Source organism: Eulemur rufifrons, chromosome 29, assembly GCF_041146395.1.
Source record: "Eulemur rufifrons isolate Redbay chromosome 29, OSU_ERuf_1, whole genome shotgun sequence".
NCBI classification, from domain to species: domain Eukaryota; kingdom Metazoa; phylum Chordata; class Mammalia; order Primates; family Lemuridae; genus Eulemur; species Eulemur rufifrons.
Window position 1 is genome coordinate 24,390,123 of NC_091011.1, and position 24,122 is coordinate 24,414,244.

General features: G+C 42.0%; 1 protein-coding gene across 2 annotated transcripts in view; it reads left to right on the top strand.

Moving 5' to 3' along the window:
- Positions 1–24,122, top strand: part of CPVL (carboxypeptidase vitellogenic like) — a 136,169-nt gene that overhangs the window by 36,951 nt on the left and 75,096 nt on the right. For both annotated transcript variants that reach the window (XM_069461822.1, XM_069461823.1), the window contains 4 exons: positions 6,514–6,628; positions 7,562–7,620; positions 9,381–9,460; positions 15,249–15,315. In XM_069461822.1, the coding sequence (XP_069317923.1) occupies positions 6,514–6,628; positions 7,562–7,620; positions 9,381–9,460; positions 15,249–15,315 (321 nt within the window). The remainder of the gene's footprint in view (positions 1–6,513; positions 6,629–7,561; positions 7,621–9,380; positions 9,461–15,248; positions 15,316–24,122) is intronic.

Consider the following 24,122-nt stretch of genomic DNA (forward strand, 5'->3'; position numbering starts at 1 on the left):
ACACCCCTACTCTCTCTGCAGCCCTCTAACCCGCCTTGGCCTTTTGCACCCTGGAGACACCATGTACCCCAAGCTATGTGCCACCCTTCAGGACGGGGGGCTCCCAGCATCATGACTCTCTCTGTGCCTGCCTGCCAGCCACAGCCACCTGCTCCTGGACGGCTTTCCTACTCACCCAGGGGTTGCTGGCCAGCTTCGGGTCAGGCAATCCAGGGAACTTCTCAGCCACTCAGCGGGCCACAGCCATACCTTCTCCAACGAGGTCTGGACCACTTCTTTATATTAAAATTCCCCTGTTCCTTGGTAGACAGGGACGCCTAGCCTGCGCACTGGTCTTTGTCCAACGCTGGGGATGTGGTTCATGGAGAGCATCTGGTATTCCATCTTCACTTTTGCCCAGGGGTGTCTGGGATACCCATGGATGACTGGGGCCAGAGTAAACACTGAAATTTGTAACAGAATTAAAGGTGAATGTTTCCAGGCAGAAAATTTGATGAATTAAACATTTAAAATTATTCTGTAGTTTCTGCCTTCTGATTAGACCTTAACTAATATTGCTACCTATTCTAAATCTCTCTCCTGCTCGGAGGCACCAGGGGCCGGAAGTGTGGTCTGGTTCAGGAATGAGGAAGGGGAAAGGCCTCAGGAGCCAGAGCAGTCTTTCTATCTCCGCCCTATTCTGTCTAAGACCACGGGCTCACTCATCTGTGCTTCGCTATTCCCTCTTCATGTGAACATGCTTTGCTTCTCCAGGCACTTGGCCAAGTTTACCTGTCCTTGCATCAGGCACCCAACAGAGATTAACGAGCACCTGTGCTTGGCCCAGTTTGGTTCAGATGTTCTTCCTTGGTCCAATCAGCTAGGCTGAGGGTGTTGGGTCAGGTGATATAAACTTGGCTAATGGGCCTGCTCCATGGATGAATGAAGGATCACTTCTAGGGGAAGGGGTTCTGAGCTGGACGGATTTCTTAAAATATGTCTTAAAATATATCTACCACCAGTGACTATAAATCCACTAGCAATGCAACATTGGAGATTTGAATACAATGGATAATTGGCTTCTTCAGGCTTCTCCTGTTTATCTTCTCTTTGCCATGTACTTAATGGCATCAGGATCTGGAAGAATAGCGGGTATATGATACAAAACAAAAAGAAAGTAGCTAAAAATGATAAGTTATAGGTCACTCCACCCATAGGTATATGTGAACTCTGCAGAAACCTTTGTGGGCCTGATTCTCTCTGGGAAATGAAAATTGAACATGAGGAAGAAAGTAATTAACTTTTCCAGCCATTTCTTTCTTTTGCATCAAGAAGGGAAAGGAAAGCCTCTTCTCCATCCCATCTCACTCCCACCTCCCTTTTCCTTCCGCAGTACAACTGGCAGGAAGCACAAACAGAGAGGCCATGACTGTCTCAGGAAGAAATGAGAGAGCCAGGTAGAAAGGTTAGGAGGGAGAGAGGTAGGGAGGATTCAGGTGGGGTCTAAGCTTGATGAGACAAGTCAAAGCTTGATGAGAGTCCAGGAGAGCCTGGGAATGATGTACAGAGGGCTCAAAACAAAAAAAAAGATTTGAAAAATTTAATTTTCCATATGATAGTGCAGTGGCAACAGTCATAGTAAAGGAAGATCTAGGGAATGGTCAACACCAACCACTATAAGTAAAATTCCTTTGAAAAACACAGAATGTCTTTAGCAGGTTGTGTGTATGTGTTGGGAATGTATGTGTAGAATTAAAATTTTATTATGTACCTATTTAATTATTCTAGTCACTAAACTAATTGCTTTAAATAAAAAACTCTGCCTTGATTAACACCATTAGTGTAGCAGCTGAAGTATCAGCTGAACTGGGATCTGTATGGCAAAATGGGAGTCCATTCAAACATACTTGAGGGAATTTAAAGACATTTGCTCAAGGTACTAATGACTTCAATTAAGATAGAACATATTACTTAAACCAAGCAAACGATCAGCCTCTGCATATAGCAGTGTGAAGAGGACCTTAATTAATTTACTAATTGCACGTCTCATCTTAAGCAGTACCATTCATTTGGATCTGTTAGTGGTTTGGCTGCTGACTTTTCTTACCAAGTGTGGTATTCCTTATTGGGAATGGGAGGAAAGGGGTAGCTAGAGCTATGTACCCAGCCCTGGCAATTAGCAGATGCCTATCAGCTTCCACTGACTTCCTGGTTCAAAACGTTGCCCTCACACTTGTCGAGACACCTTAAAATTCCTAGGTACTCAGGTGTAGTCTTCTGTATACAATACAACCATGTTACTTGAGAGTACAGAAATTGGCAAGTCTTTAGCCCTCCCCCCTCCCCCCATCCAATATATTAACTTACTGCTTCAGGGACATGCAAACACACTGAGAAGAATGTTGTCTCTATGCCCCATCTGCATCTCTAAAGCAAAGATGGCCTGGGCGGTATGGTTTGATGGAGGATGCAGGTGAGAGGGAAGACTCAAAGCATAGGGTGATGCTGTCCGGGAGGGCACATCCATCTGGACAGCAACAGGGCACAAGGGATTTAGTACAGCGTAGTTTCAATGAGTTTCCTTTACTTCGAATGACAGTCCGTTAAGACATGCAGTAGATTTTTTCCGACACCATTGTGAATGAGCAATGGAATGAGCTAACGTGAGAAATTGTGAAATTTCTTTCTATCAAGAATCTGACAAACAGAAGAGATAACCTGCCTCCTGGGCTGTTCATTCTGGAACAAATGCTGAGGGAGGGGTGTCCAATTCACTAACTGTCCACCAGGGGTCGCCAGAAGAATTGAAAGGGCGTCTGAGGCAAAGCCACCGTTGCTCCTTGTTCTCCAACGCAGGGTCCAGGTTTGTGGGACCTGTGCGCCCACCCTCTTCTGTTGCTAGAGAGACTTCTCACTTAAATAGTTAGGATTCTTTTGTATTTTCTTTAATATTTTGAATTTTTTGTCCCTTTTATTTGATCTTCAGTTCTTGCTATAGTACTCTGACCTGTAAGTCATTGGTAGAGATTTTATTTTCTTCTTCATTAAATATGTAAATGTTTATCAGAAGGGGATTACTCATCTTTCAGGTCTCAGCTCAAATGTTACCCCATCCCCAGAGGCCTTCTTTGAGTGCCTAATCTAGTGTCTGTCCGTTATTCTTTCATATCACCATTATTGAGTCTACTTGTTTATTACCTGTCTTCCCACCCCACCAGAAAAATAATCAGAGCTAACACTTACATAGATGTATTAACTCCAGGCACTGTTCTAAGTGCTGTACATATGCCAACTCTTTAAATTGGCATAACAACCTTATGAAATAGACATTATTATTCTCCATATTTTCAAAGCAGAGGACACTGAGACACAGAGGGGTTAAGTAACTTGCCCAAGGACACACAGCTGTCAAATGGCATAGTTGGAATTTAAACCTTGGCAGTTTGGCTCCAGAATCCATGCTCTTAACCATTAAGTATTCTGGCTGTCCATGGGTAGGGGTTGGTCTGCAGCCACAGCCCCAGACAATGTCCTGTGCGTGTCAGTGTTGTAGGGTAAATGAGTCTTGAGCCAAATGATAGTAGGTACTGATATGAAGTCCAGAGCATGTTATTAAGTGAATACAGCAAATATAGAGCATTATATATAGCCTGAAACTATTTTTGAAAAAAAAAAAAGCATGTATATAGCATATATAATAGCTACAAGATACATATGTATGTATGTGGAGGGGGAGCATAGAGAAAAATCTGGAAGAGTAAACATAACATCTCCATGATCATCTCTAGAAAGTAGAATTGGGGGGGGTGGATTTTTTTTAATACTCTCATTAAAAAACTAGTTAAGAAGTATTTTGCTTGTAACATAAAACATTTTAAGAAAAAATTTTAAAGCTTTTGAAAAAAATAAATACATTAATTCTCTTGTCTTATACACTCTTGAATTAGAGCTTCAATATTATAAATGTTTTTAAAGTCCTGAATTTTTTAACACTGTAAATGAATTAAAGTGGTCATTTTTTATTTCGTTTGGTCCTAAGTTTTACGATGTGGTTTTGTTCAGGATGTCTTCGTTTACTTTTATTCTTTCCAAAGTGAGGCGTAGGAAGTGGGAGAAGGGCTACATTCTCACAGCTGAGAGCTTAATTTACCACCCTAAGGACAATCACATAGTGACTTCATGCCATTACTATGGATATAATATTATACTGTACATCATGACATTATGATGTTATATTATAAAATTCAACGTGCTGTGATGCCACTAACTCCTGGGTTTCCAGCATTAAACATGTGTACATTTATTTTCCAGCATCTGACTTGTGCATTTCATTCCAGATAAGGGTGATATTAGTTCACTGGTTGGTTGGCTCATTGAGGTAGGAAGATGTATGCGTGGGCTTTTCTTTAATAACAGACTTCTTCAAGGGTTGTTGAACCTCATTCACCTCCTTCAGGAAAGTAAATCTGAGGAACAAGGTCAGCTGAGGTTGGAGGTGTGTGCATAGGTCTCTTGTTATTTAAGCATTCCAGGAATGCAGTGTCCTGTGCTTCAAAGTTGCATAATAAAGATGTTTGGCAGGGAAGTGTTTGGCTTGACTTTGTAGTGAGGCTTCTTAGGATCAGGCTATTTTTCTGAGAGGCCGGAGGTCCAGTTCATTGTGCCAGGTCACAGGAAGGGACATGGAAGGCCAGGGGAGGATAGGGTGGAGACCAGAGGTGCAGGGCATCCGAGAGGGCAAACTCTCCATCCGCCTCCCAGATCTCAGCCCTGCGGGAATATTAGAACCACCTGGGAGCTTTCAAAAAAGACTGATGACACCTGTCCCCCTTCAGACCAATGGAATTGCAACCACTGGGATTTGTAGTATTCTTTAGAAAGCTCTCCAAATTATTTTAATGTGTGGCCAAGGTTGAGAACCACTGGCTGGTTTGTAGCATGCACACTGTGGCCTCTAGGAGTTCACATGTCCTTTAGGAAGGAAGTGGGGGCTGGCTGTCCTCCGGGATTGGTGGACTCACATCGGCTCACATTCCCGGGAGGCTGGGAAGAGCAGGGACAACTTCCACCCTAATTCCATTATTTTCCCACCTCTAATTTATGTAATTTGCTCCTACCGCTGAGTGAGTACAAGTGGAAGGTAGTACTAGGAAGTGGTATTAAATAGCAGAAAAAGAGGATCTGAGAGGAGATAAAAGTCACTTATTAAACCAGAACACACACAATTGAGACCGCAGACAGGTTGAAGCAGAGCTGGTTATATTTGTTTAGTACATTAGAGTTTACACTATCATTTTACATACATTTTGTCACCAGAGCCTTTCAGCAGCCTTTGAGGTAGGCATTGTCACCATTTAACAGATGAGGAAACTGAGGACCAGAAGAAGCAGAGGGAGCCAGGATGACACAGCTATTATGTGGCCAACTAGAACCACAACCTGTTCAGCTCCCAATTCCAGGGTTCACTCAGCTTCTCTGCAGCAACTTTAAAAGTCTGTCTTTTTAAAATTGTTTTATTATTTATTATTATTCTTTTTTGGAGACAGGGTCTCACTCTGTCACCCGGCTGCATTATAGTGGTGAGATCGTAGCTCACTGCAGCCTCAAACTCCTGGGCTCAAACAATTCTCCCTCCTCACCCTCCCAAGTAGCTGGGACCACAGGTACGCACCACCACGCCTGGCTAATTTTTCTATTTTCTGTAGAGACAGGGTCTCATTCTTGCTCAAGCTAACAAGCTGTCTTTGATTTTAATTTTTCCTGCTTTGATTTATAAGACAAGACCCTCGTTCTCTTGACTTGTTCACAGACATTTGAACACTTGAGGCAGGAGGACTAACTGGTGAAAAACTGACCAGGGAAGGAGCAGGCCAAAGGAGCAAGAAAAAAACCACCACACCACCCACTTTCCTATTTTTTCATTTACAGGTAGATTGCATGCAAACCGTCTATACCTTCCTAGTATTTGTCTGTTACAGCAATAGCTAATGTTTGCAGAACACATACTATAAAGCTGGCCTTTATGAAAAGTAATTCATTTAATCCTCCAAACAAACCTATGACATAGGTACTATTATTGATTCCATTTTACAGGTGGGGAAACTGAGCTCCAGAGAGCTTAGGCAACTTACCAAAAGTTACATAACTAGTGGGTGGCAGAGCCTACATTTGAATCCAAACAGTCTGGGGCAAGAGCTCCCACACTTACCCATTGTACTGTGCTGACTCTTGGGCTACAGCCCCGAGGCTGTGTGCTACATGTCTAGCAATTCCGCACCCAACGGGTTTTCTGTCTCTTGGCAAGAAAAAGACACAACAAGAAGACACCAGCCTAGGAGGCACATGCTAATTCAACAAAACGTGAGATGACCAGCACTTTGTTTATAGTGGACGGTGGTCACTGGGGTCTGGAAGGTTTTATGGGATTTAGTCAAGGCTGTGAAAGACAGAAAGGATTTGGGTAAGTTTACTTGTGTGTATTCTGTAGCCTTGATGAGTGTTCCATGTGCTCACTGATTTCTCTGCTCTCTCTAGGTGCAGCCAGAGGATGCCCCAGTAGTTCTCTGGCTGCAGGGTGGGCCGGGAGGTTCATCCATGTTTGGCCTCTTTGTGGAACATGGACCTTATGTTATCACAAGTAACATGACCTGTAAGTATTACTTGGACTCTACTTCCTATAGAGAATCAGTCATCTGAACCTGACATCTGCTCCAAAACTAATTTAGAGTAAACACTGAACCACTAGGATTAGCTTGACTGTTCTAGATTATAAAAACACAGCTTTCTGGCAATGTCTGTCTAAGAAGGAGGAGCCACCGGGGCGAGTGTCCTGCCTGGGATGCTTTCTCCCTTGAAATTTGGGTGAAAGGTTTTAAGCTATTTTCTCGTAGTCTGCTGCTGACTCAAGCATTCTCGGCTTACAGAAACAGTTGGTATTTATTACTATTTGGGACAGCCCTTTTGCATGGCACTAATGGGTGGAATTATATGCTTAACTATTCACGTGAGCTGAACACTTTATGGTTCAGTCCATCTACGATCTGGTACCTTGGAAGTGAGACACCAAGGATAGGGCTAAGGTGGAGAAAGAGCAGCATCTGGCTGTAACCCAGATTTACCGTCATCACATTTTTTTATTTTAATTTTGGGAAGATTGTTTACTTTTCCTGGGTCAGAATTTGGAGTGTGAGCCAGCCCAGCTTGTGACTCAGTATAAAGGCTTATATGCCAATTTTGTTGAAGTTGTTCTCTTCAGGAGAGACTGGACGTTAAAAGTGATCGATTGGATTGGAAAGATGGGAGTTATCATCGCACAGGTGGGGATGGGTGTTTCTTCATGAGCCAGTTGCACAGGGTTTTGTCTCCAAGTTTTATCTTAGACATAGAAACCCTCTGGGTCAGGGGGAGTAAAGGAGAAGAGGGAAGAAGGTAGGGGTGCTGGATCCTGTTCCCCACCGTGGGAGAATGAAACAACCTTACAGGGGCCACCGAGAGTCATGAGGACAGACAGGGCTGTCAGACACCTGAACTCAGGTGGGACGTTTTGTTCACGACTCCGTCTCATTCCTCTCCGTTTTCACAGTGCGCACCAGAGACTTCCCTTGGACCACCACGCTTTCCATGCTGTATATTGATAATCCAGTGAGTACAAGACGCCTCCGTGAGACGTCGATGCTGGCCTCTCTTGTCTCTCTCTCTCTCTTTTTTTTTTTTTAATTAAGTACATTTAAAAAAATAGATTTAGTTTTTTTCCTTTAAGATAGAAATTAATCTATAAAATTAAACCATTTTGAGATTTAGTTTTTCTGTTTATTTATATCATCATATCTGAGTTTGGAACTTTTTCTTTCTGCCTTCTCTCCTGTCCTCATTTTTAATCCTATGAAATATCCTGTTCACTGAATTATGGCACCCAGGACAAGGGATTAGTTTCTATTCACTAATAGTACGGGTTCTCGTGTCATAGGTTATTGCATAGTATCAGAACGCCTAAACTTTCACCTAGAGTTCTTGATGTAGAAAGTCAAGACTGATCTCTTTCATTTATTAAGGGAAGCAGAATGCTGTATCTCAGGACAAAAAGTGATAATCTGGTCGGGCGCGATGGTTCACGCCTGTAATCTTAGCACTCTGGAGGCTGAGACGGGAGGATCGCTTGAGGTCAGGAGTTTGAGACCAGCCTGAGCAAGAGTGAGACCATGCCTCTACTAAAAATAGGAAAAGGATTAGCCAGGTGACTAAAAATAGAAAAAAATTATCTAGGCGTGATGGCACATGCCTATAGTCCCAGCTACTCGAGAGGCTGAGGTAGTAAGATTGCTTGAACCCAGGAGTTTGAGGTTGCTATGAGCTAGGCTGACGCCATGGCGCTCTAGCCCAGGCAACAGAATGAGACTCTGTCTTAAAAAAAACAAAAGAAAAAAAAGTGATAATCTCCTTGGGTAGGTCTTATGAAATTGGTTCTAATAAGGTGCAAAGAAAGAGAGTAACTTAGGACCAACTTCTGCAGATTTGGAGATCTTTGCCCCCTAACTAAAATCTTTAACTTTTCTCACTTTTCAGATGGTTCAAAGAGAAGACAGATAAGTAGGAAGGAAAAAAAATTCAACATGTTTGTCCCCACACCTTGTTTTGTTGACCATTTTCCTAGTCTCTAATTGCATATTTAAATACATGGTGAATTAAATGCCATATACCGTTGGGTGTTTAGAAAACAAAAACAAAAGTCTCTACACTAGATGGGGAGTGCATTCCTTATACAAATTATTGATGCAAAATAACTAGTAGCTTCTTCTTTTGATTTACAGCTCAGTTGTCTGTGAACTTCTAGGTACAAGGAAATATTAGTTTAAAATTAGTCTTAATTATTTTAAAACTCTTTATCTATTGAAGCTGAAATGGCTTAATGGCCATATTTCTCATAAATAAAGAAGAGGAGGATGAAGATAAGGACAAGGAGGGGACGGAGGACCGAATACTACTATTAATATCTTTTATCTCCAACCTAGAGAGTTCCTTCTTGGCAGGGCAGAGCAATGCATCCTCCAGATTTCAGAAAGGAGACAACTTTTCATACTATAGCAGAGGCCAAGAAAGATGAATTCTTCCTCCTTAAGTCAACATCTGGCAGGGTCCCCATGGAGGAATCAGGACAGCTTAGCCACTGACTCTAGGGCAAAGCTTTGTGCTGACATTTTATTTGGGCTTTGGGGGATGGAGGGAATAGGTGGAACTCAGTGTCCTCCTGAAAGAGGGGCTCAAGGCACATGGTGTGACAGCAGAAATCCAAAGTCAGAGGCTTGGCCTTTGGGATAAGGTACCTTCCAGTGTGGGACCTCTCTGAAGGTCCCCAAGGCATGTGTTTCTCTGTGTTTGTACTTGCTGCTTTATTTCACCTGCAGGTGGGCACAGGCTTCAGTTTTACTGATGACCCTCACGGATATGCGGTCAATGAGGATGATGTGGCCCAAAATTTATACAAGTAAGATGCTCTGCCTTTGTCTTGGCCTTATTCAGACCAAATATTTTTCTATCTCAATAGGAAAATTCTGGCTGGGTACAGTGGCTCATGCATGTAATCCCAGCATGTTGGGAAGCCAGGGTGGGAGGAGTTAAAGACCAGCATGGACAACATAAAGAGACCACATCTCTACAAACAGCAAATGAGCTGGCCATGGTAGCACCTGTAGTCCCAGCTACTTGGGAGGCTGAGGCAGGAGGATCGCTTGAGCCCAGGAGTTTGAGGTTGCTGTGAGCTATGATTGTGCCACTGTACTCCACTCCAGCCTGAGAGATGGAGTGAGAGCCTGTCTTTTTAAAAAGAAAAGGAAAATTCTTCCAGTGGTAGCATTATTATTGATTGGTCCTCTAGTCCAATTCCTGAAGATTTCTTAAAGGATATTTCTACATGTGGAGTATACACACACACACACACACACACACTGTCTCTCACACACTCACACTATTTTCCACTTTGTTACATTGTCATTGATAATTATGGAAGTGGTCAAAAGACTAAGTAACAAGAAGATGTGAAATCTTAGGGCATAACTAACTATAGCTTGCAGAAATATCCTTTAAGAAACAACAGAGACAGAGCAGACGTTTCTACCAGATGCCTGAGAGGTTTCTGCTTGTTTTCCAAAATTGTATTTAACTTTGCATTTGCCGGGGGACATCATCTTTTCATATATTGGTTTGTTTTCTTTCCCAAGATTCCTCTTTTTGTGTGGCCTTCATATGCAATTTTTTACTCTCTTGCTTCTATTTCTTGACTTCTCCAGGCTGAAAACTTATTAGCTAGTCTCTGCCCTTTTCCCTTCATCTTACAACATTTTTCTTTTGCTAAAAAAAAAAAAAAAAAGGAAAAGTATAAAGTGGTAAGCCTGATGAAATAGTGTGCATATAATTTTTCTCCTTCTTTTACTCATATTCATTAAAGTTATTTTTAGTATTTTTTTTTTAAAGTAAGTGACCTTTCTTATTTGGTCAGGTTTTTCCAGTCTATAAATTATTACTAGAGAGCAAGTCCTGAATTCTTTCAGGTCACTAGGGCAGCACTTTATGCATTTATAATAATTTACTAAAAGAACCCTAGTGGACAGAAGGAGTTAACTAGCTCCCCTACCCCCCACCTCCACCAGACACTCTGCTCATTACTAGGTGAGCAAACCCAGCCAATCTCCAAAGTGAAAGTACATCTAAGAGCAGTCAGACTTTTCTGATCTCTGACAAAAGCTTTCAGTTTTACTCCTTTCTCCCTAAGGCAGATGGCCAGGGGAGAGAGGGAAGAAGAACTTCTGGGACTTTCTCCCAAAGATATCTTTCCCTGTGCTGACCCAGAAAAGAATATGGCTGTTGTCTTCTCCACTTCTGTTTTCCAATGTCCCATGATTTGCACACTTCTATTCAGTTTCCAGGGGGGATGCCTAGGACCCCACACTCCTGCTTCCAGGTACAGTGGGTGCTCACAGGGGGACCCCAGCCTCCCTGGCACCTCCTCTCCTTCCCTCCACAGACCTAACTGTGCTGGGTGGTGGTCCTCCCCACCGTTACTCACCAGCCAGGTCTCTCCTTAGCATTCTGTGCTCTTCTTGTTCTTGGGGTCCCAAACCTACCACTCCCCAAACCCCCCAACCCTCTTTTGGCTTAAATGCAAACACGCTCAGTTGTTTAGCAAACACCCTGAGAGCAGAGGATCTGTATTGAAGAGATGCTTCAGCCTCCTCTAAGTCAGAGCTTCCCAATGCTGCCAGGCCCTGTCCGTCTCTCCTTCCCCTCCCCCAGAGATGGTTACAGCTTCCAGTTGACCCTCCGCGTGGACGTCTACTGCTGACATGTGGTACATCTCCTCTTGCGTGGCCTGTAAAGAGAACCTATTTCAAAGCATCCATTGTTTATAGCTGTTTTAGTTCTTTTTGCTTCAGGCTCTTAGAACTGGAAAATAGCTAATCAAGGGTAGTGCAGAAAACTGATTTCAGCTGTTTCCTTTATAGTTTACACTGTTCGTTTCCTTTGTGACCGCATTCTTCTCTCCAGCTCTCCAGATGGGGGTTTGGAATGAGAAGGTGGCTTGCAAACCTGTAAATGGGCTACTACAGGTTTCAAGAGTGGAGCTTGCTTTTTCTCCCTTTGAAAACCATTTTTTTTTTTTTCTGAAAATCCCATTCGTTTTGACTATTAATAGTGCGTAGCTGTAAGGGGTCGCCTTCTAAAGAGGCATTTACCATTCACATCTATGCTGCTTTTCTTTGTGTTTGGAAATGAAACTTTTTCAATTACAAGATGTTTAAATACTCTCTTTTCTTTCTTCCTTTCTTTCTTTCTTCTTCTTCTTCTTTTTTTTTTTTTATTACCCTATTTGGAGTGATCTATTGAGCCACAATGCCTCTCTGGTTTAGAAAAAAAATTACTAAAAAGTAATAAACTTACTGACCTGACTTGGAGTATACTAGCTGGTGCCACTCTCCATCTGCCTCTATTTATCAAGTGCCTACTATGTGCCTGACATTGTTCTTGGTGCTGGCGGTACAGTAGTATCACCAATCCCCAAAGTCTCTGCACTCCCGATGCTTACATGCTAGGAAGGGCCTGTAGCTATCTTCTTAGCGGTCCAATGGAAGTGCTACTGTCGTTCTATCCCATGTATTGGTTTGTAATGGTAAAAGATATGTCTTGCCAAACACAGCTTCACAGCAATGCAACTATGAAGCAGGCTTCATATATTAAATGTGAACAGTGTATGATCCGTGCTGGTTGAAGAGGATCGTGGCTCAGCCGCATTAAATGTGGAATTGTGCAGAAGAGACTTCCTTCACGTGCTCCAGCAGAACCACACCACCAATATTCCTGGTGCCCCACTTGTTTCAGTCCAGTGTCAGTGACTGTCACTACACCTTGCTTGGCTTCTGTTGGAATGGAGACTTTGCTTAGATTATTTGAACCCCAATTCTCCTGATCATTGTTTGTGCTTATTATGCTTCTAGCTCCATTTGAACTGACCAACTTTTAGTGCTAGCTTCAGGTCTATAGTGCGTGATCATTTCCACTCACCTTCTCTGCTCCGCGTCTCCCGACTTCTCACTTTAAAAAATTATCCGAGGAGGCCGGGCGCGGTGGCTCACGCCTGTAATCCTAGCACTCTGGGAGGCCGAGGCGGGTGGATCGCTCAAGGTCAGGAGTTCAAGACCAGCCTGAGCAATGAGCGAGACCTCGTCTCTACTAAAAATAGAAAGAAATTATCTGGCCAACTAAAATAAATATAGAAAAAAAAAATTAGCCAGGCATGGTGGCGCATGCCTGTAGTCCCAGCTACTCGGGAGGCTGAGGCAGTAGGATTGCTTAAGCCCAGGCGTTTGAGGTTGCTGTGAGCTAGGCTGACGCCATGGCACTCACTCTAGCCTGAGCAACAAAGCGACACTCTGTCTAAAAAAAAAAAAAAAAAAAAAATTATCCGAGGAATCATTTTCTCCTAGTCATTTTTCCTTGCAATCTCTGTTTCTCCTTGTTGTCCTTTAATGTGCCTTTCTGCCAGCAGAGAGCCTTTAACTAAATTCTATTTATTAGACAAGTCCATGGCACAATGCCGGCAATGTTGCCAAGTGGAATCACCTGGAAGAGGTATACTTCCTGTGCCATGCAGCTCCTGTACTTAAATAAATTCGTGGAGTGTGCATGAGCACACACATGTGTATGTATTATATAGTCTATACTTTAGCAATTCTGCTTCTAAAATTTGAAATCTCTTGTGGGCATGATTCTAGATTCTATTTTCAGGCAGACCCTCACCATGTAATAAGACTAGTTTTTTACTAAAATGCAGTTAAATGAGCAAATGGCATATGTAAATCTAACTTACTAAATTTACCTTTTAAATTCTTCAGTCCTGTTTAGGAAAGACCAACCAAGCACTTGCCAAAACAAAATCAGCCAATTTTTTTTTTTTTTTAGAGATGGGGTGTTGCTCTGTCACCCAGGCTGGAGTGCAGTGGTGTGATCATAGCTCACTGCAGCCTCAAACTCTTGGCCTCAAGCGATCCTCCTGCCTTGGCCTCCCAAACTGCTGGGACTACAGGCATGAGCACTGTGTCTGGCCTCAATTTATTTTTCTGATTTAACTGTGAAATTAAAACTCTATAACTTCCTCAAGTGGGTGCCTTGGGAACTTGAGCTAGAGAATCCTGGCATTTTTGAGCTAGGAGCAACCTGGGAGATTATCTCCCACTAAGATTGCCAGATAAAATACAGAATGCCCAGTCACATTTGAATTCCAGATAAACAACAAATGCATTTTTAAGGTAAGTATGTTCCATGCAATGTTTGGGACATATTTAATGCTCATATTATACTAAAACGTTTTTGTTATTTATCTGAAATTCAAATTTAATTGGATGTCATAATTTTACTTGCTAAATCTGGCAACCCTGATGAGTCTTTTAACAGATACTAACAAGGAAATGAGCTTTAAGCTAAAACGTAAGGCGTAATTGAGATTTACTAGATTAAATTATCTATTGCCATTCCAACAAGCAGGAAGAGAGAAAGGGAAGTCGTTTTTAGCCTGGAGGTTGGGGAGGGAAGGGCAGAGAATGAATGCCTATTTTTATCTGCCTTCGAAAGCCAGTTTATTGCCAGCACAAACATGAAAGCTATAAAATGCAGCTCTCAGATTTAGTTTTTACAAAGGCCACTATAAATAATGAATACAGAAATACACCGAAATTCTACAGTAGTGTTTCATGGTGAATTTTTATGGAGCCTTTGAAAATTAAATATAGCTGGGATCATCGTGATTGTAATGACCCAATTTTGCCTCTCTGTAACCCTTGAACTTTCTCCTCCTCCTGGGTTTGCAGAGCCTCCTCGCCTTTCATCTTCCCTGGGTGGTTCATGGCTTTTAGTCCCTCAGCAGGAAACTGGGACAAAAACCCTCCCTAGCCTCTCAGCCACTGCAATCTGGGTCAAAACACTCACAAGGCTTCTGAGTTTCACAAGTTTTTGATTCTTTTTTTTTTTTTTTTGAAAGATTTTGGTCAATTAAAGAGTCATTTTAAAGATCTACCTTTTTTTGACTTATTATGAAATAATTCCTTGAGTCTGTTTAAATCAATTTCAGCATAACTCACTGAAGTGGCTGTTGGCATTCTTAAGTAAACATAATTTTTTTGAGCCTAGAGGTGACTGTACATTTACTTCAATATTTGTGTGGCCATTTGCTGGTTTTCCTTTAGATTATAGTCATTTTGGTTTGTCTGTTCTTTGTTTATTAAAATGTTGACATTCTGGGAGCTCTGTTAGAAATGTTTGGGGTCCCTCTGCAGGGGGGGTTGGTTAGCAACTAAGGTTCTCTTTACTTCAGCACAAACCTGGGTTAATGGGGCCATAAGGATTGCAGAACCACCTCCAAGAATTGCTACATAATAGGTGAAAGCCTGTATCGTTTCCTCAAGGTCCCCTCAATAACTAGATGATCCCAATTGGTAACTCAGAGATTTGGAAATGTGCCCAGTATATGGATGTCCAACTTGTCCAAACTTCTTAGTAGCACGAAGTAAGCCCACATGTGTTTTCTAAATATCCATATCGTATGGAATATTGTACACATGAGACTTTGAAAAAAATGCACTCCAGGAGCTCAGGGCAGAATAGTATCTTATTTCAAATGAATGTGAAACATATTGCCAAAGGGTCAGATTTGGTATCATAGCATGAAGCAATTCTGATTTATTTTTCTGATTAATTTTTATTGCTGTTGTTGTTCTTTTTTGCAGTGCCCTAATTCAATTTTTCCAGTTGTTCCCTGAATATAAAGATAATGACTTTTATGCCACTGGGGAGGTGAGTTAAAGTCATGTTTTCTTGTGTCCGTCAAATAGCATCAAGATGGAAATATATTAAGCCAGTATGTTCATCTAAAATGTATATATACATATACATGTTCACACATGTGAACTATGTGTGTGAACTATCTATATGTGAATATTGATTCAGCCCATATTCAAAATTTTCCAATTATCCACCAAATGTATTCCAGAACATTTTTTAATGTCAGCACATAATGTCAGTATATCCCTTACTGGTGATGGTAAATTTGGTTACTTTGTCCAGGTGGTGTCTGTCAGATCTCCCCGTTGTAAAGACACCTGTTTCTGTTTGTAATTAATAATCTGAGATCATGTGAACATCTGTCCCCCCAAAATCTGTCACCCAATAATTTTAACATCTATTGATGATCCCTGTCTGAATCAGTTATTAACACTGGAGATTATAAAATGGTAATTTTTCTAACATCTTTCTATGGATATCGTCTGGCATTCTTCTGTAAAGAAGAGTTTTCCCTCCTTCTCTCTATTATTTACTTCTAAAAAGGTTACTGTAGGCTCATGAACGTGGATTGTTATTCCTATTTGGTCTGTTAAAATTTATTGCTATCATTGTTTTTGATGCTTATAATTGTTCCAATTTTGTCAATGGGAGCCCTTTCAAGCTGCGTCCTTTTCACAGGTCCCCATTACTCTCTGTGCATTTCCTTGGTTTTTGGCACAAATATATGTTCCAGAAACATCTTGTACTTTCCCTTGTCTAACCCCGAAATCAGTTATTTCTTCAAGGAGCCCTGATTCCTTTTAATGGAAAATGATATTTAAAAACTAAGTCCTGAGCACTAAGGGTGCTCATTGCTACTGGGATTTCATTTCTTTTAGACTTTGTCTGTAGGCAGAGCTAGGAAACAAAATGAGTTCATACTGATACCCGTAATCTAATTCCACACCAAAAGGTGCTCTTCTTTCCCCATTCCGTAGCTGTGTACCCCTCCCACACAGGACTGTGGTTCCCAGCAGAAGCAGTGTGCTTGCTCTTTTGCTCAATCCTACGATATGCCCCACGTGGTTTTGGAATTACCGTTAATGCATCAGTTCCATTACCAACAAGAAACCTCAAGGTTACTTTCAATATTTTTTGGCTGCAATTATTTTTATCCTTGAACCCACTAAGCCTGTTCCTACCTCAGAGTCTTATCATCAAAGTACTGTGTTTAAAAGTTATCAGAATTCTGTTTTTTTCACGGTGATTATGTTATAATTTAATATATGGTTAGGTTCACTTGCCGATGTTGGTTTCAATTTTAGAGTTTTCTTTTTTCATCCTTTTCAATTTAACATTATTTTTTAAAGTATGTACCAGCCATTGTTTTGAGAACACAGATAGAGTTCTAGGTGCTAGGAATATAATGGTGAATAAAACAAGCAAACAAAAATCCCTGTCCTCATACATTTTAGAGGAGTAGACAGTGATAAATAAAACAAAATGTACTAGGTACTATAGCGTCAGACAGTGAGGAGTGTCTTGAAAAAGGTAAAGTAGGGCAAGGGCTGGAGTGTGACAGAGGTGCTATTTGGGATAAGATTGGCTGGGCAAGGCTCTCTGACAAGGAGATGATTGAGCAGAGCCCTGACTGATGTGGTGGAATGATTTCTGCAATATCTGGAAGAAGAGCTTTCCTGGCAGAAGGAATTGCAAATGCAGAGACTCTGAGGTAGGAACAGGCTTAGTGGGTTCAAGGAAACACACAGAGCCACTGGGGTGGGAGCTGAGATGAGAGATGCAGGCAGATCCTGTAGGACCCTGCTGCACAGGGCAAAGAGTCTGGACTTTTTTCTAAGTGTAATGGGAAACCATTAAGGGTACAACACCCACTGAAAGAGTTTTTAGAATCCATTTCAATTCAACACAGATGAGTATTACTATGTCCGAGGCATTGGAGAAGTATTAGGAATTCAGTAAGGCATTGACCCTGCTCTCAATCCGAAGGTCTAATAATTACAATGCAGAATGAAAGGTACAATTAGGGAAGTGGCTAGAAAGACAAATAGCCACAGGAAAGGTGCAGATAGATACCTCTCAACATGGGATCCTCAGGAAAGGCCAAGCAGAGGAGGTGGACTGGGTTTTGAAGAGTAAATAGGGGTGTATTACTCAAGGCTCATATGCTTTCCAATGACAGAAACCCCATTTAAAGCAACTTAAGTAAGACAGGGGATTGATTGATTTAGCATCAGGGATGGCTGCATCTGGGTGCTCATAGCCTGTCATGATCTGTGATACATAGCATGTCTTCTGATCTGTGTACTTGGCTTTGTACCTTCTCTGGTTTTGTTCTCAGGCAGGCTTTTTTTTTTTTTTTTTTTTTAATTTCAAATATTAAGGGAGTATGAATGTTTTTGTTACATGGAGCTTTTGTAATGCTTGAGTCAGGGCTATAAGTGTGTCCATCACCCACATAATGTTCATTGTACACATTAGGTAGGTTTTTGTTCCTCCCCTGCCCACTCCCCTGTTTGATTTCCAATGACTTTTGCTTCCTTCTGTGCACATATGTGCTCCTTGGTTAGTTACAGTGTATCCGAGAGTACATGTGGTTTTTGTTTTTCCAGTCTTGGGATACTTCACTTAGGATAATGGTCTCCAGTTCCTTCTAAATTGATGCAAAAGGCATTAATTCATCCTTTTTATGGCTGAGTAGTACTCCCTAGTGTGTGTGTATATATATATATATATAGCACATTTTGTTAATCTACTCATGAATTGATGAGCACTCAGGTTGATTCCACATCTTTGCAATTGTAAATTGTGCTGCAATAAACATTAGCGTGCAGGTGTCTTTTTGATAAACTAACTTCTTTTCCCTTGGGTAAATACCCAATAGTGGGATTGCTGGATCAAACAGTAGGTCTACTTTTAGTTTTTTGAGAAATCTCCCTACTGTTTTCCATACAACGACGTACATTGGGGAAAAGAAGCCCTAGTCAGTAAATGGTGCTGGGAGAATTGGATAGCCACATGTAGAAGAATGAAACAGGATCCCTATCTTTCACCACTCACAAAAATTAATTCAAGGTGGATAAAAGACTTAAATGTAAGGCATGAAACCATAAGAATTCTAGAAGAAAATGTAGGAAAAACTCTTCTAGATATCAGCCTAGTCAAAGAATTTATGACTAAGACCCCAAAGGCAATTACAGCAACAACAAAAATAAGTAAATGGGACTTGATTAAATCAGGCAGGTCTTTTTACTTTTATACTCCTGCTTCTCCACCCACCCAAGAGCAGGTGTAGCCGACCAGCTCAACTTCTCTTTCCCAGTAATCCATCCAGATTCCGAATCTCATGTGATCCATTTGGATCCCATGCCCATCCTAGAACCAATAACTGGGGCCTGGGGGTTGGAATGTACAGATTGGCAGAATGGTGTCTGAGGCCCACCCCAGCACCTGGGAGGGGAGGGATCACAGTGGGGCCCTCACCCTCGGAACCACTAGACCTGAGAGCGGGAGGTGAGTGGTCTCCAGGGGAAGATCCCAGTGATGATACCAGAGGAAGAGCTGGAAGGGTACTGGGTTAACACATCCACAGATGTCCACCCTAAGGGAGTGAAAGAGAAAAATAGTCTCAGTTTGTTCAAGGAGTGGCAAGTTGATGGAACTAGGAACTTTCTTCTCTTTCTAAAAGCTGTTTGCAAAGGCTATTTTCTGACTGCTTAGCACGCTACACTTCAGGTTTTTTAAGCTGATTATCCAGTCAGGATTGCTTAGGACCTTTACCAGTAATTCCCTGCTGTTCCTTGTTTTTTAATCCATTTCAGAGGCAGGTTGGGGAAAGGGGCAGTAAGTGGCACTCGCATCATTTGGCAGCAACCCTGGAAAACGCCCATTCTCCGCCTTCAACAGAAGAGTGATCTGCTTTGTGTGAAATTTCTTGTCTTGCAAATAGTGTGGTGATGTTGTTAACCATGATGTTGATGTTGATGTAAACCATGATGTGTGGCAAGGCTGCCAAATCCCGGATGAAAAATTTGACTTGTCTATTTCATGTCTGCCTGGTGGTTTTATGCATGTAATTCCCAAATGTGTGTAGAAAAGGACAATTTTCTTTTTACCTTCTTTGCTGCCAGGATGAATACTGCTAAGGAAACCTGTGCCTTCCAAGTGATGAAGGAAGACGTGAATGCAGGGCCAGGCAGGGCCGGAGGTAGATGTTCAGTTGCCAGGCAGCAGCATCTTTTATAAGAACTACATGGGATTCAGTCTGGGGACACATCTCTTCCTAGAAGGAAGAACACTAAATAATGATGCCTTGATGGTTTTTTATTATGACTAGTATGGTATGTTTCTCCAGTCTAGTTTGTTCTATCTGGGTCGTCTTCTGTTTTAGGGCCACGAGGCAGAATGGAGAAGTAACGTGCATACTGGATTAGTAATTAGGAGACCTGGGCTTCAGGGCTGGCTTTGCGTCTCACTGGATGATTCCGGGAAAGTCTTTTAATCTCCTGGGCCTCTGTTTTTCATCTTACAATCAGAGGGGTTGGTTTTTAAATTAGATCACTTCCAGGGCTATTTTGGTTTGCTAGAAGTTCAGCTGTCGTTACCTAGGCTTACTCTAAAAGCATCTGTATATAATTGAAGTTTTAGCATACTACCGGCTCACCCTCCCTCAATCTGCTAATACCACCAGGAAAAAAAAAAGTTGTTCTAGATTTTTCAAGAAAGTAACATCCTTTCTCTTCTGAACTCTGAATTTTCTCACGCTCTTAGGAAAGCTAAACCAATAATGCTGCTCTATTTGTAGAGACATTCTTGAAAAATAAATGCATAAACTCAGAAATATTTTTCTGCTTTTCAGTGCAAATGCACAGGGCCTAAGTATCCTTCCCATTTGTGTGCCATGAATGAGAATGGCCTCTTGCTCAAGGCATCTGGAGCAGCTGCCCAGATCTCTGACTTTACTGTAAGGGAGTCTGGAAATAATAGTACCTACTGCTTAGGGTTGTTTTGAGTGTTTAATTAGATAATCCTCCTCAAATATTTAGCGTAGTGACTAGCTGTGGCGAGCGCCCAACACATGATGACTGTTGTTACCGTTCATGTCGAAAAGCTGCATTCACATATGGCCTGATGTATGCAGACAGGAGCTGAAGTATTAGGTGATGCTCTGCTCACTCCTTGCTGGGATGTGGCATTGTGTTCTCTCCTAGTGCCTGTTATTTTGAAATCATTTTTAAAAAAAATAGTTCGCTTTGTCTAAAAAATTAAACTTAGCAGTTGACAGTAGAAGTTTGTTTGTTTTTGAGCAAAACGTGTCGGGGCCACCCCAGGCTCCTTGCCCCGCCGTGGGGACCGTGGTGTGGCCGCACCGGAGCGTGCTGTGGGCCTGCCAGGGGCGCGAGGGGACCGGGAGAACCTGCTTCCTCTCCTTCCCTTCTCGTCACTTCTGCGCAGAACACCAACTGGAATTAATTTTCTCTAAAAAGAGACAAATGTGTCTGTAAATCACCCTCCTTGTGGCATGAAAAAAATGTACTTCAAAAAGAGAAACAAGCTGTGTTTATTTCCCATAATTAACGTTCTTTATAAGTGTTATCCCTTCTGAGCCAGTAATCATTAGTGAGATTGTCCTTGTTCTTGAGGCACAGACACGTTTAGAATCCTCTCACATGTACGTGGGCCCAGCTAGGAGTTAAAGCAAAATGGCCCTCGCTGGAAGGCAGGCAGGTGATGGGACCATGGGGACTGCCCGTTGTTCCCTGAGCCTGTGGCTTTATGTGCCACTCACAGAAAGTGTGAGCACTTATGGGCAGTGGTGGCCCTGGATGGCAGGCGCTTCCAAAATGGCAGGGCATGTGGTTAAAAACCTGGTATCTCTTCTCAATCAGCAGAAAACAGCAGATGCTCTTTATAGGCAGTTTTGAAACCATAGTTTATTTGAGGGCCAAATATAGGCAAAACTTCGAAGCTATTTAAAGATTAATTAGGGAGCTTAATGGGATACTTTATCTTCGTCTGCATGAGTGAGTGAAGGCCCTGTTGGGCGCACGGTGTCTGATGACCTTCCCTGAGCCCCTCATGGCCCACCGGGCTGAAGCGGTGGGCTCCCAGTATGCAAGAGCCATGTTGGTTCGGTTTGTTTCATTCGCTACTAAGCATAGTGCTTAATGAATGTTATATAGTAGCTTCGTGCGAGACTGTTGCTAGATAAAATTAAAATATTGATATGTTTCTCTCCATCATCTTTTCATATCCCTTTCATTTCCCTTCTCTCCCTGCACTATGTCACAGGCCCTGGGGACGCCCCTTTCCACGTCATTGTTTTCCAGCCCCATCCCAGGCCCAGCCCCCACCCTCAGCCTCTTCCCGTTGGCTATGTTGCACTCGGGTTCTATTTCTCCATGCTTCTTCCACCCCTATCATGATTGTTCTGTTCCTCGATCCTGCCTTGTTATTAAATAGCTCATTGTCCCTTAGAAAGGATCTGGTAAACCCTACCCGTGCTCCCCACATGTTTGTATTTGAATAGAGAACAGAGCCTACCTCATTGAAAGATATTTGTAATAGGGGAATTTCAAGCACTGACATGCAAGTAGGGGGGTGGCATTTAAGGTGGGGTGGAAGAGCTGTCCTAGCAGTGGGCCTGTGATCCTTACCATTCTATGTAGGCCTATACCATTACCCATTGGCCCAAGCTATAATCATTGAATTTGGTGGCCAGAAGGAAGCCTTCAAGAGCATCTAGTTCATGTGTTGTATTTGCAGATTTTGTTTGAGAATAACGAGGCAGGCATTATGCTAAGCACTGTGCTATGCCTTACCTCCTTTAATCCTGACAGCCACCTTATGAAATAGGCACTATTATTATTATCCCCGTTTTATAGGTGAGGTGACTGAGGCTTAAAGAGGTGAGGTGTGCCTTATCAAGGTCACCCAGCCAGAAAGTGGAGGAGCCAGATTGGGAACCTAAGTGGTCAGACTCCAGAGCCTGCAGATTGTCCTAAAGCAATTAGCTGAGGGTTGTGACCCTGCTTGTAGAGATGCTCTCCGGAGCTGGGTGCTCTCTCCTTGAAATCACACTGCCTCTAGGACCTGCCTCTTCCCACGAACAGATCCGCTTTCTGAGGAAGGGAGTCAAACATGCCCTTCCTTATTTCGTGCACAATCTCTGGGGTCATCAACCTTATATAAACAGAAAAGAAGTTCCCTAGCTTCTTGGATGTCTGTGTCTTTCTGGCCAAGACTTAGGTTTAGTCATAAAGACTTGGCTTTGATCATAAAGCTTTATAGAGTAAATGGAAGTTTCAAGTGATATAAAGACTTGAAGTCCTTGGAATGCAATTATTTCTCGAGGCTTGGAACTTGCTGAATTTTATTAGATAACCTTCAAGCTGTTTTAACTCTTGAGCCCATGACAAATGTCTATTTTCAATTACGGTCATCTGCATTTGCCAATATTTTCTTTAGAGTTGAAAACGGATTTGTGACTGTTTAATTGAATTTAATATTGCAAAATTCGAGGTTTAAGCTGCAATCCGAAGAACTGAACAAGGGCCTATGGAAATGTTTGCAAGTTGGGCCTCTGGCTTTTGGATAGCATATCCAAATCAAATCAATATGTATTTACTGATTCTTTAGTTGCGTGGAAAAGAATATAAGTAAATCAGAAGTCATTATAAGCTTTGTCTGGAGTGAACTACCATGCTGGAACAAGCAGCATGGAGACCTAAATAGTACCTGATTAGATGAGATGTGTAGGTGGGGGCCGGAAATGCTAAGTTAAAGCTGTTATGCAGCTTCAACCTTCTAAATTCTGTCTACAGTGAGCAAACAAAGACTCAGTTTTTTGACTTGGGCCAGCCCCCGTGTGTTCAGGCTCTTTATTTAAAAGTCAAATTAACTGTAGTCTACATTTTAAACAAAAAGGTTTATTCATCTGGTTGAATCACCTGGCTTCAAGCTAGGTTTCTCCAAATTGGCACTGAGGTCAGAGTAAGTGGGGGAAAGATGCATCTTATTCACCTATGCCTGTCACTGATGCATTGATTTTTTTTTTTTTAAGGAGCATCTTCTCAATACTAAATAAGAATTTATCATTTGGAAGGTAGCATTTAGTTTTGCATAAATTTATGTGACTAAAGTTTGGCTACAGATCTTTATGTGTATGCCCGAAGATTTTACAAGTTTCTTTTCAAGCTCATATTCAAGAGAAATAGATGCTTTGATAAAGTCATATTCTTGTTAGAAGCCTTTTTTTTTTTTTTAAATTGCAGCAATGTGGTCTTGAAATTAGATGACGCATAGTCTAGAAATGTCTAGGAAGTTGTAGAGATTACCACAACACTGAAGTTCTAGCTTTCTTCGTTCATTAATTTTCTGAACTGACCATTTTAAAGCCACACTTCTTCTCTCTTCAGAGAAAAATAATTGTACTGAGTGAAGTAAGTTTCTACCCCAGGGCTAGATGAAGTCAAGGTTGCCCTAGCCTAATCCTGTCCTGTGGCTGCTACCTTGCATATTACTCCATTACATTTAGGGTTTTCACCAGTTTTCATAGCTTACTTTGGGCTTTCAAGGTGTGTATACAGTTTTCTTTGAGACATTGGCATTCTTTTGTCCCCTCTGGTCTGCCCCCACAAATGGGAATGGGGCGGCTCTACCATAGTCTGTGCCTGGGAAGAGCTGGAAAACAAAGTCTTCATACAACTCTTTCCAAAAGGGCAGCCAGCCTTCTTTCCTTCTGGGGACACAGGAGTTCTCACCAGCCCAGTAGTGAATTCATCAAAGAGGCATCATTCCTCCTTTGTGAGTGGGGGGAGTGG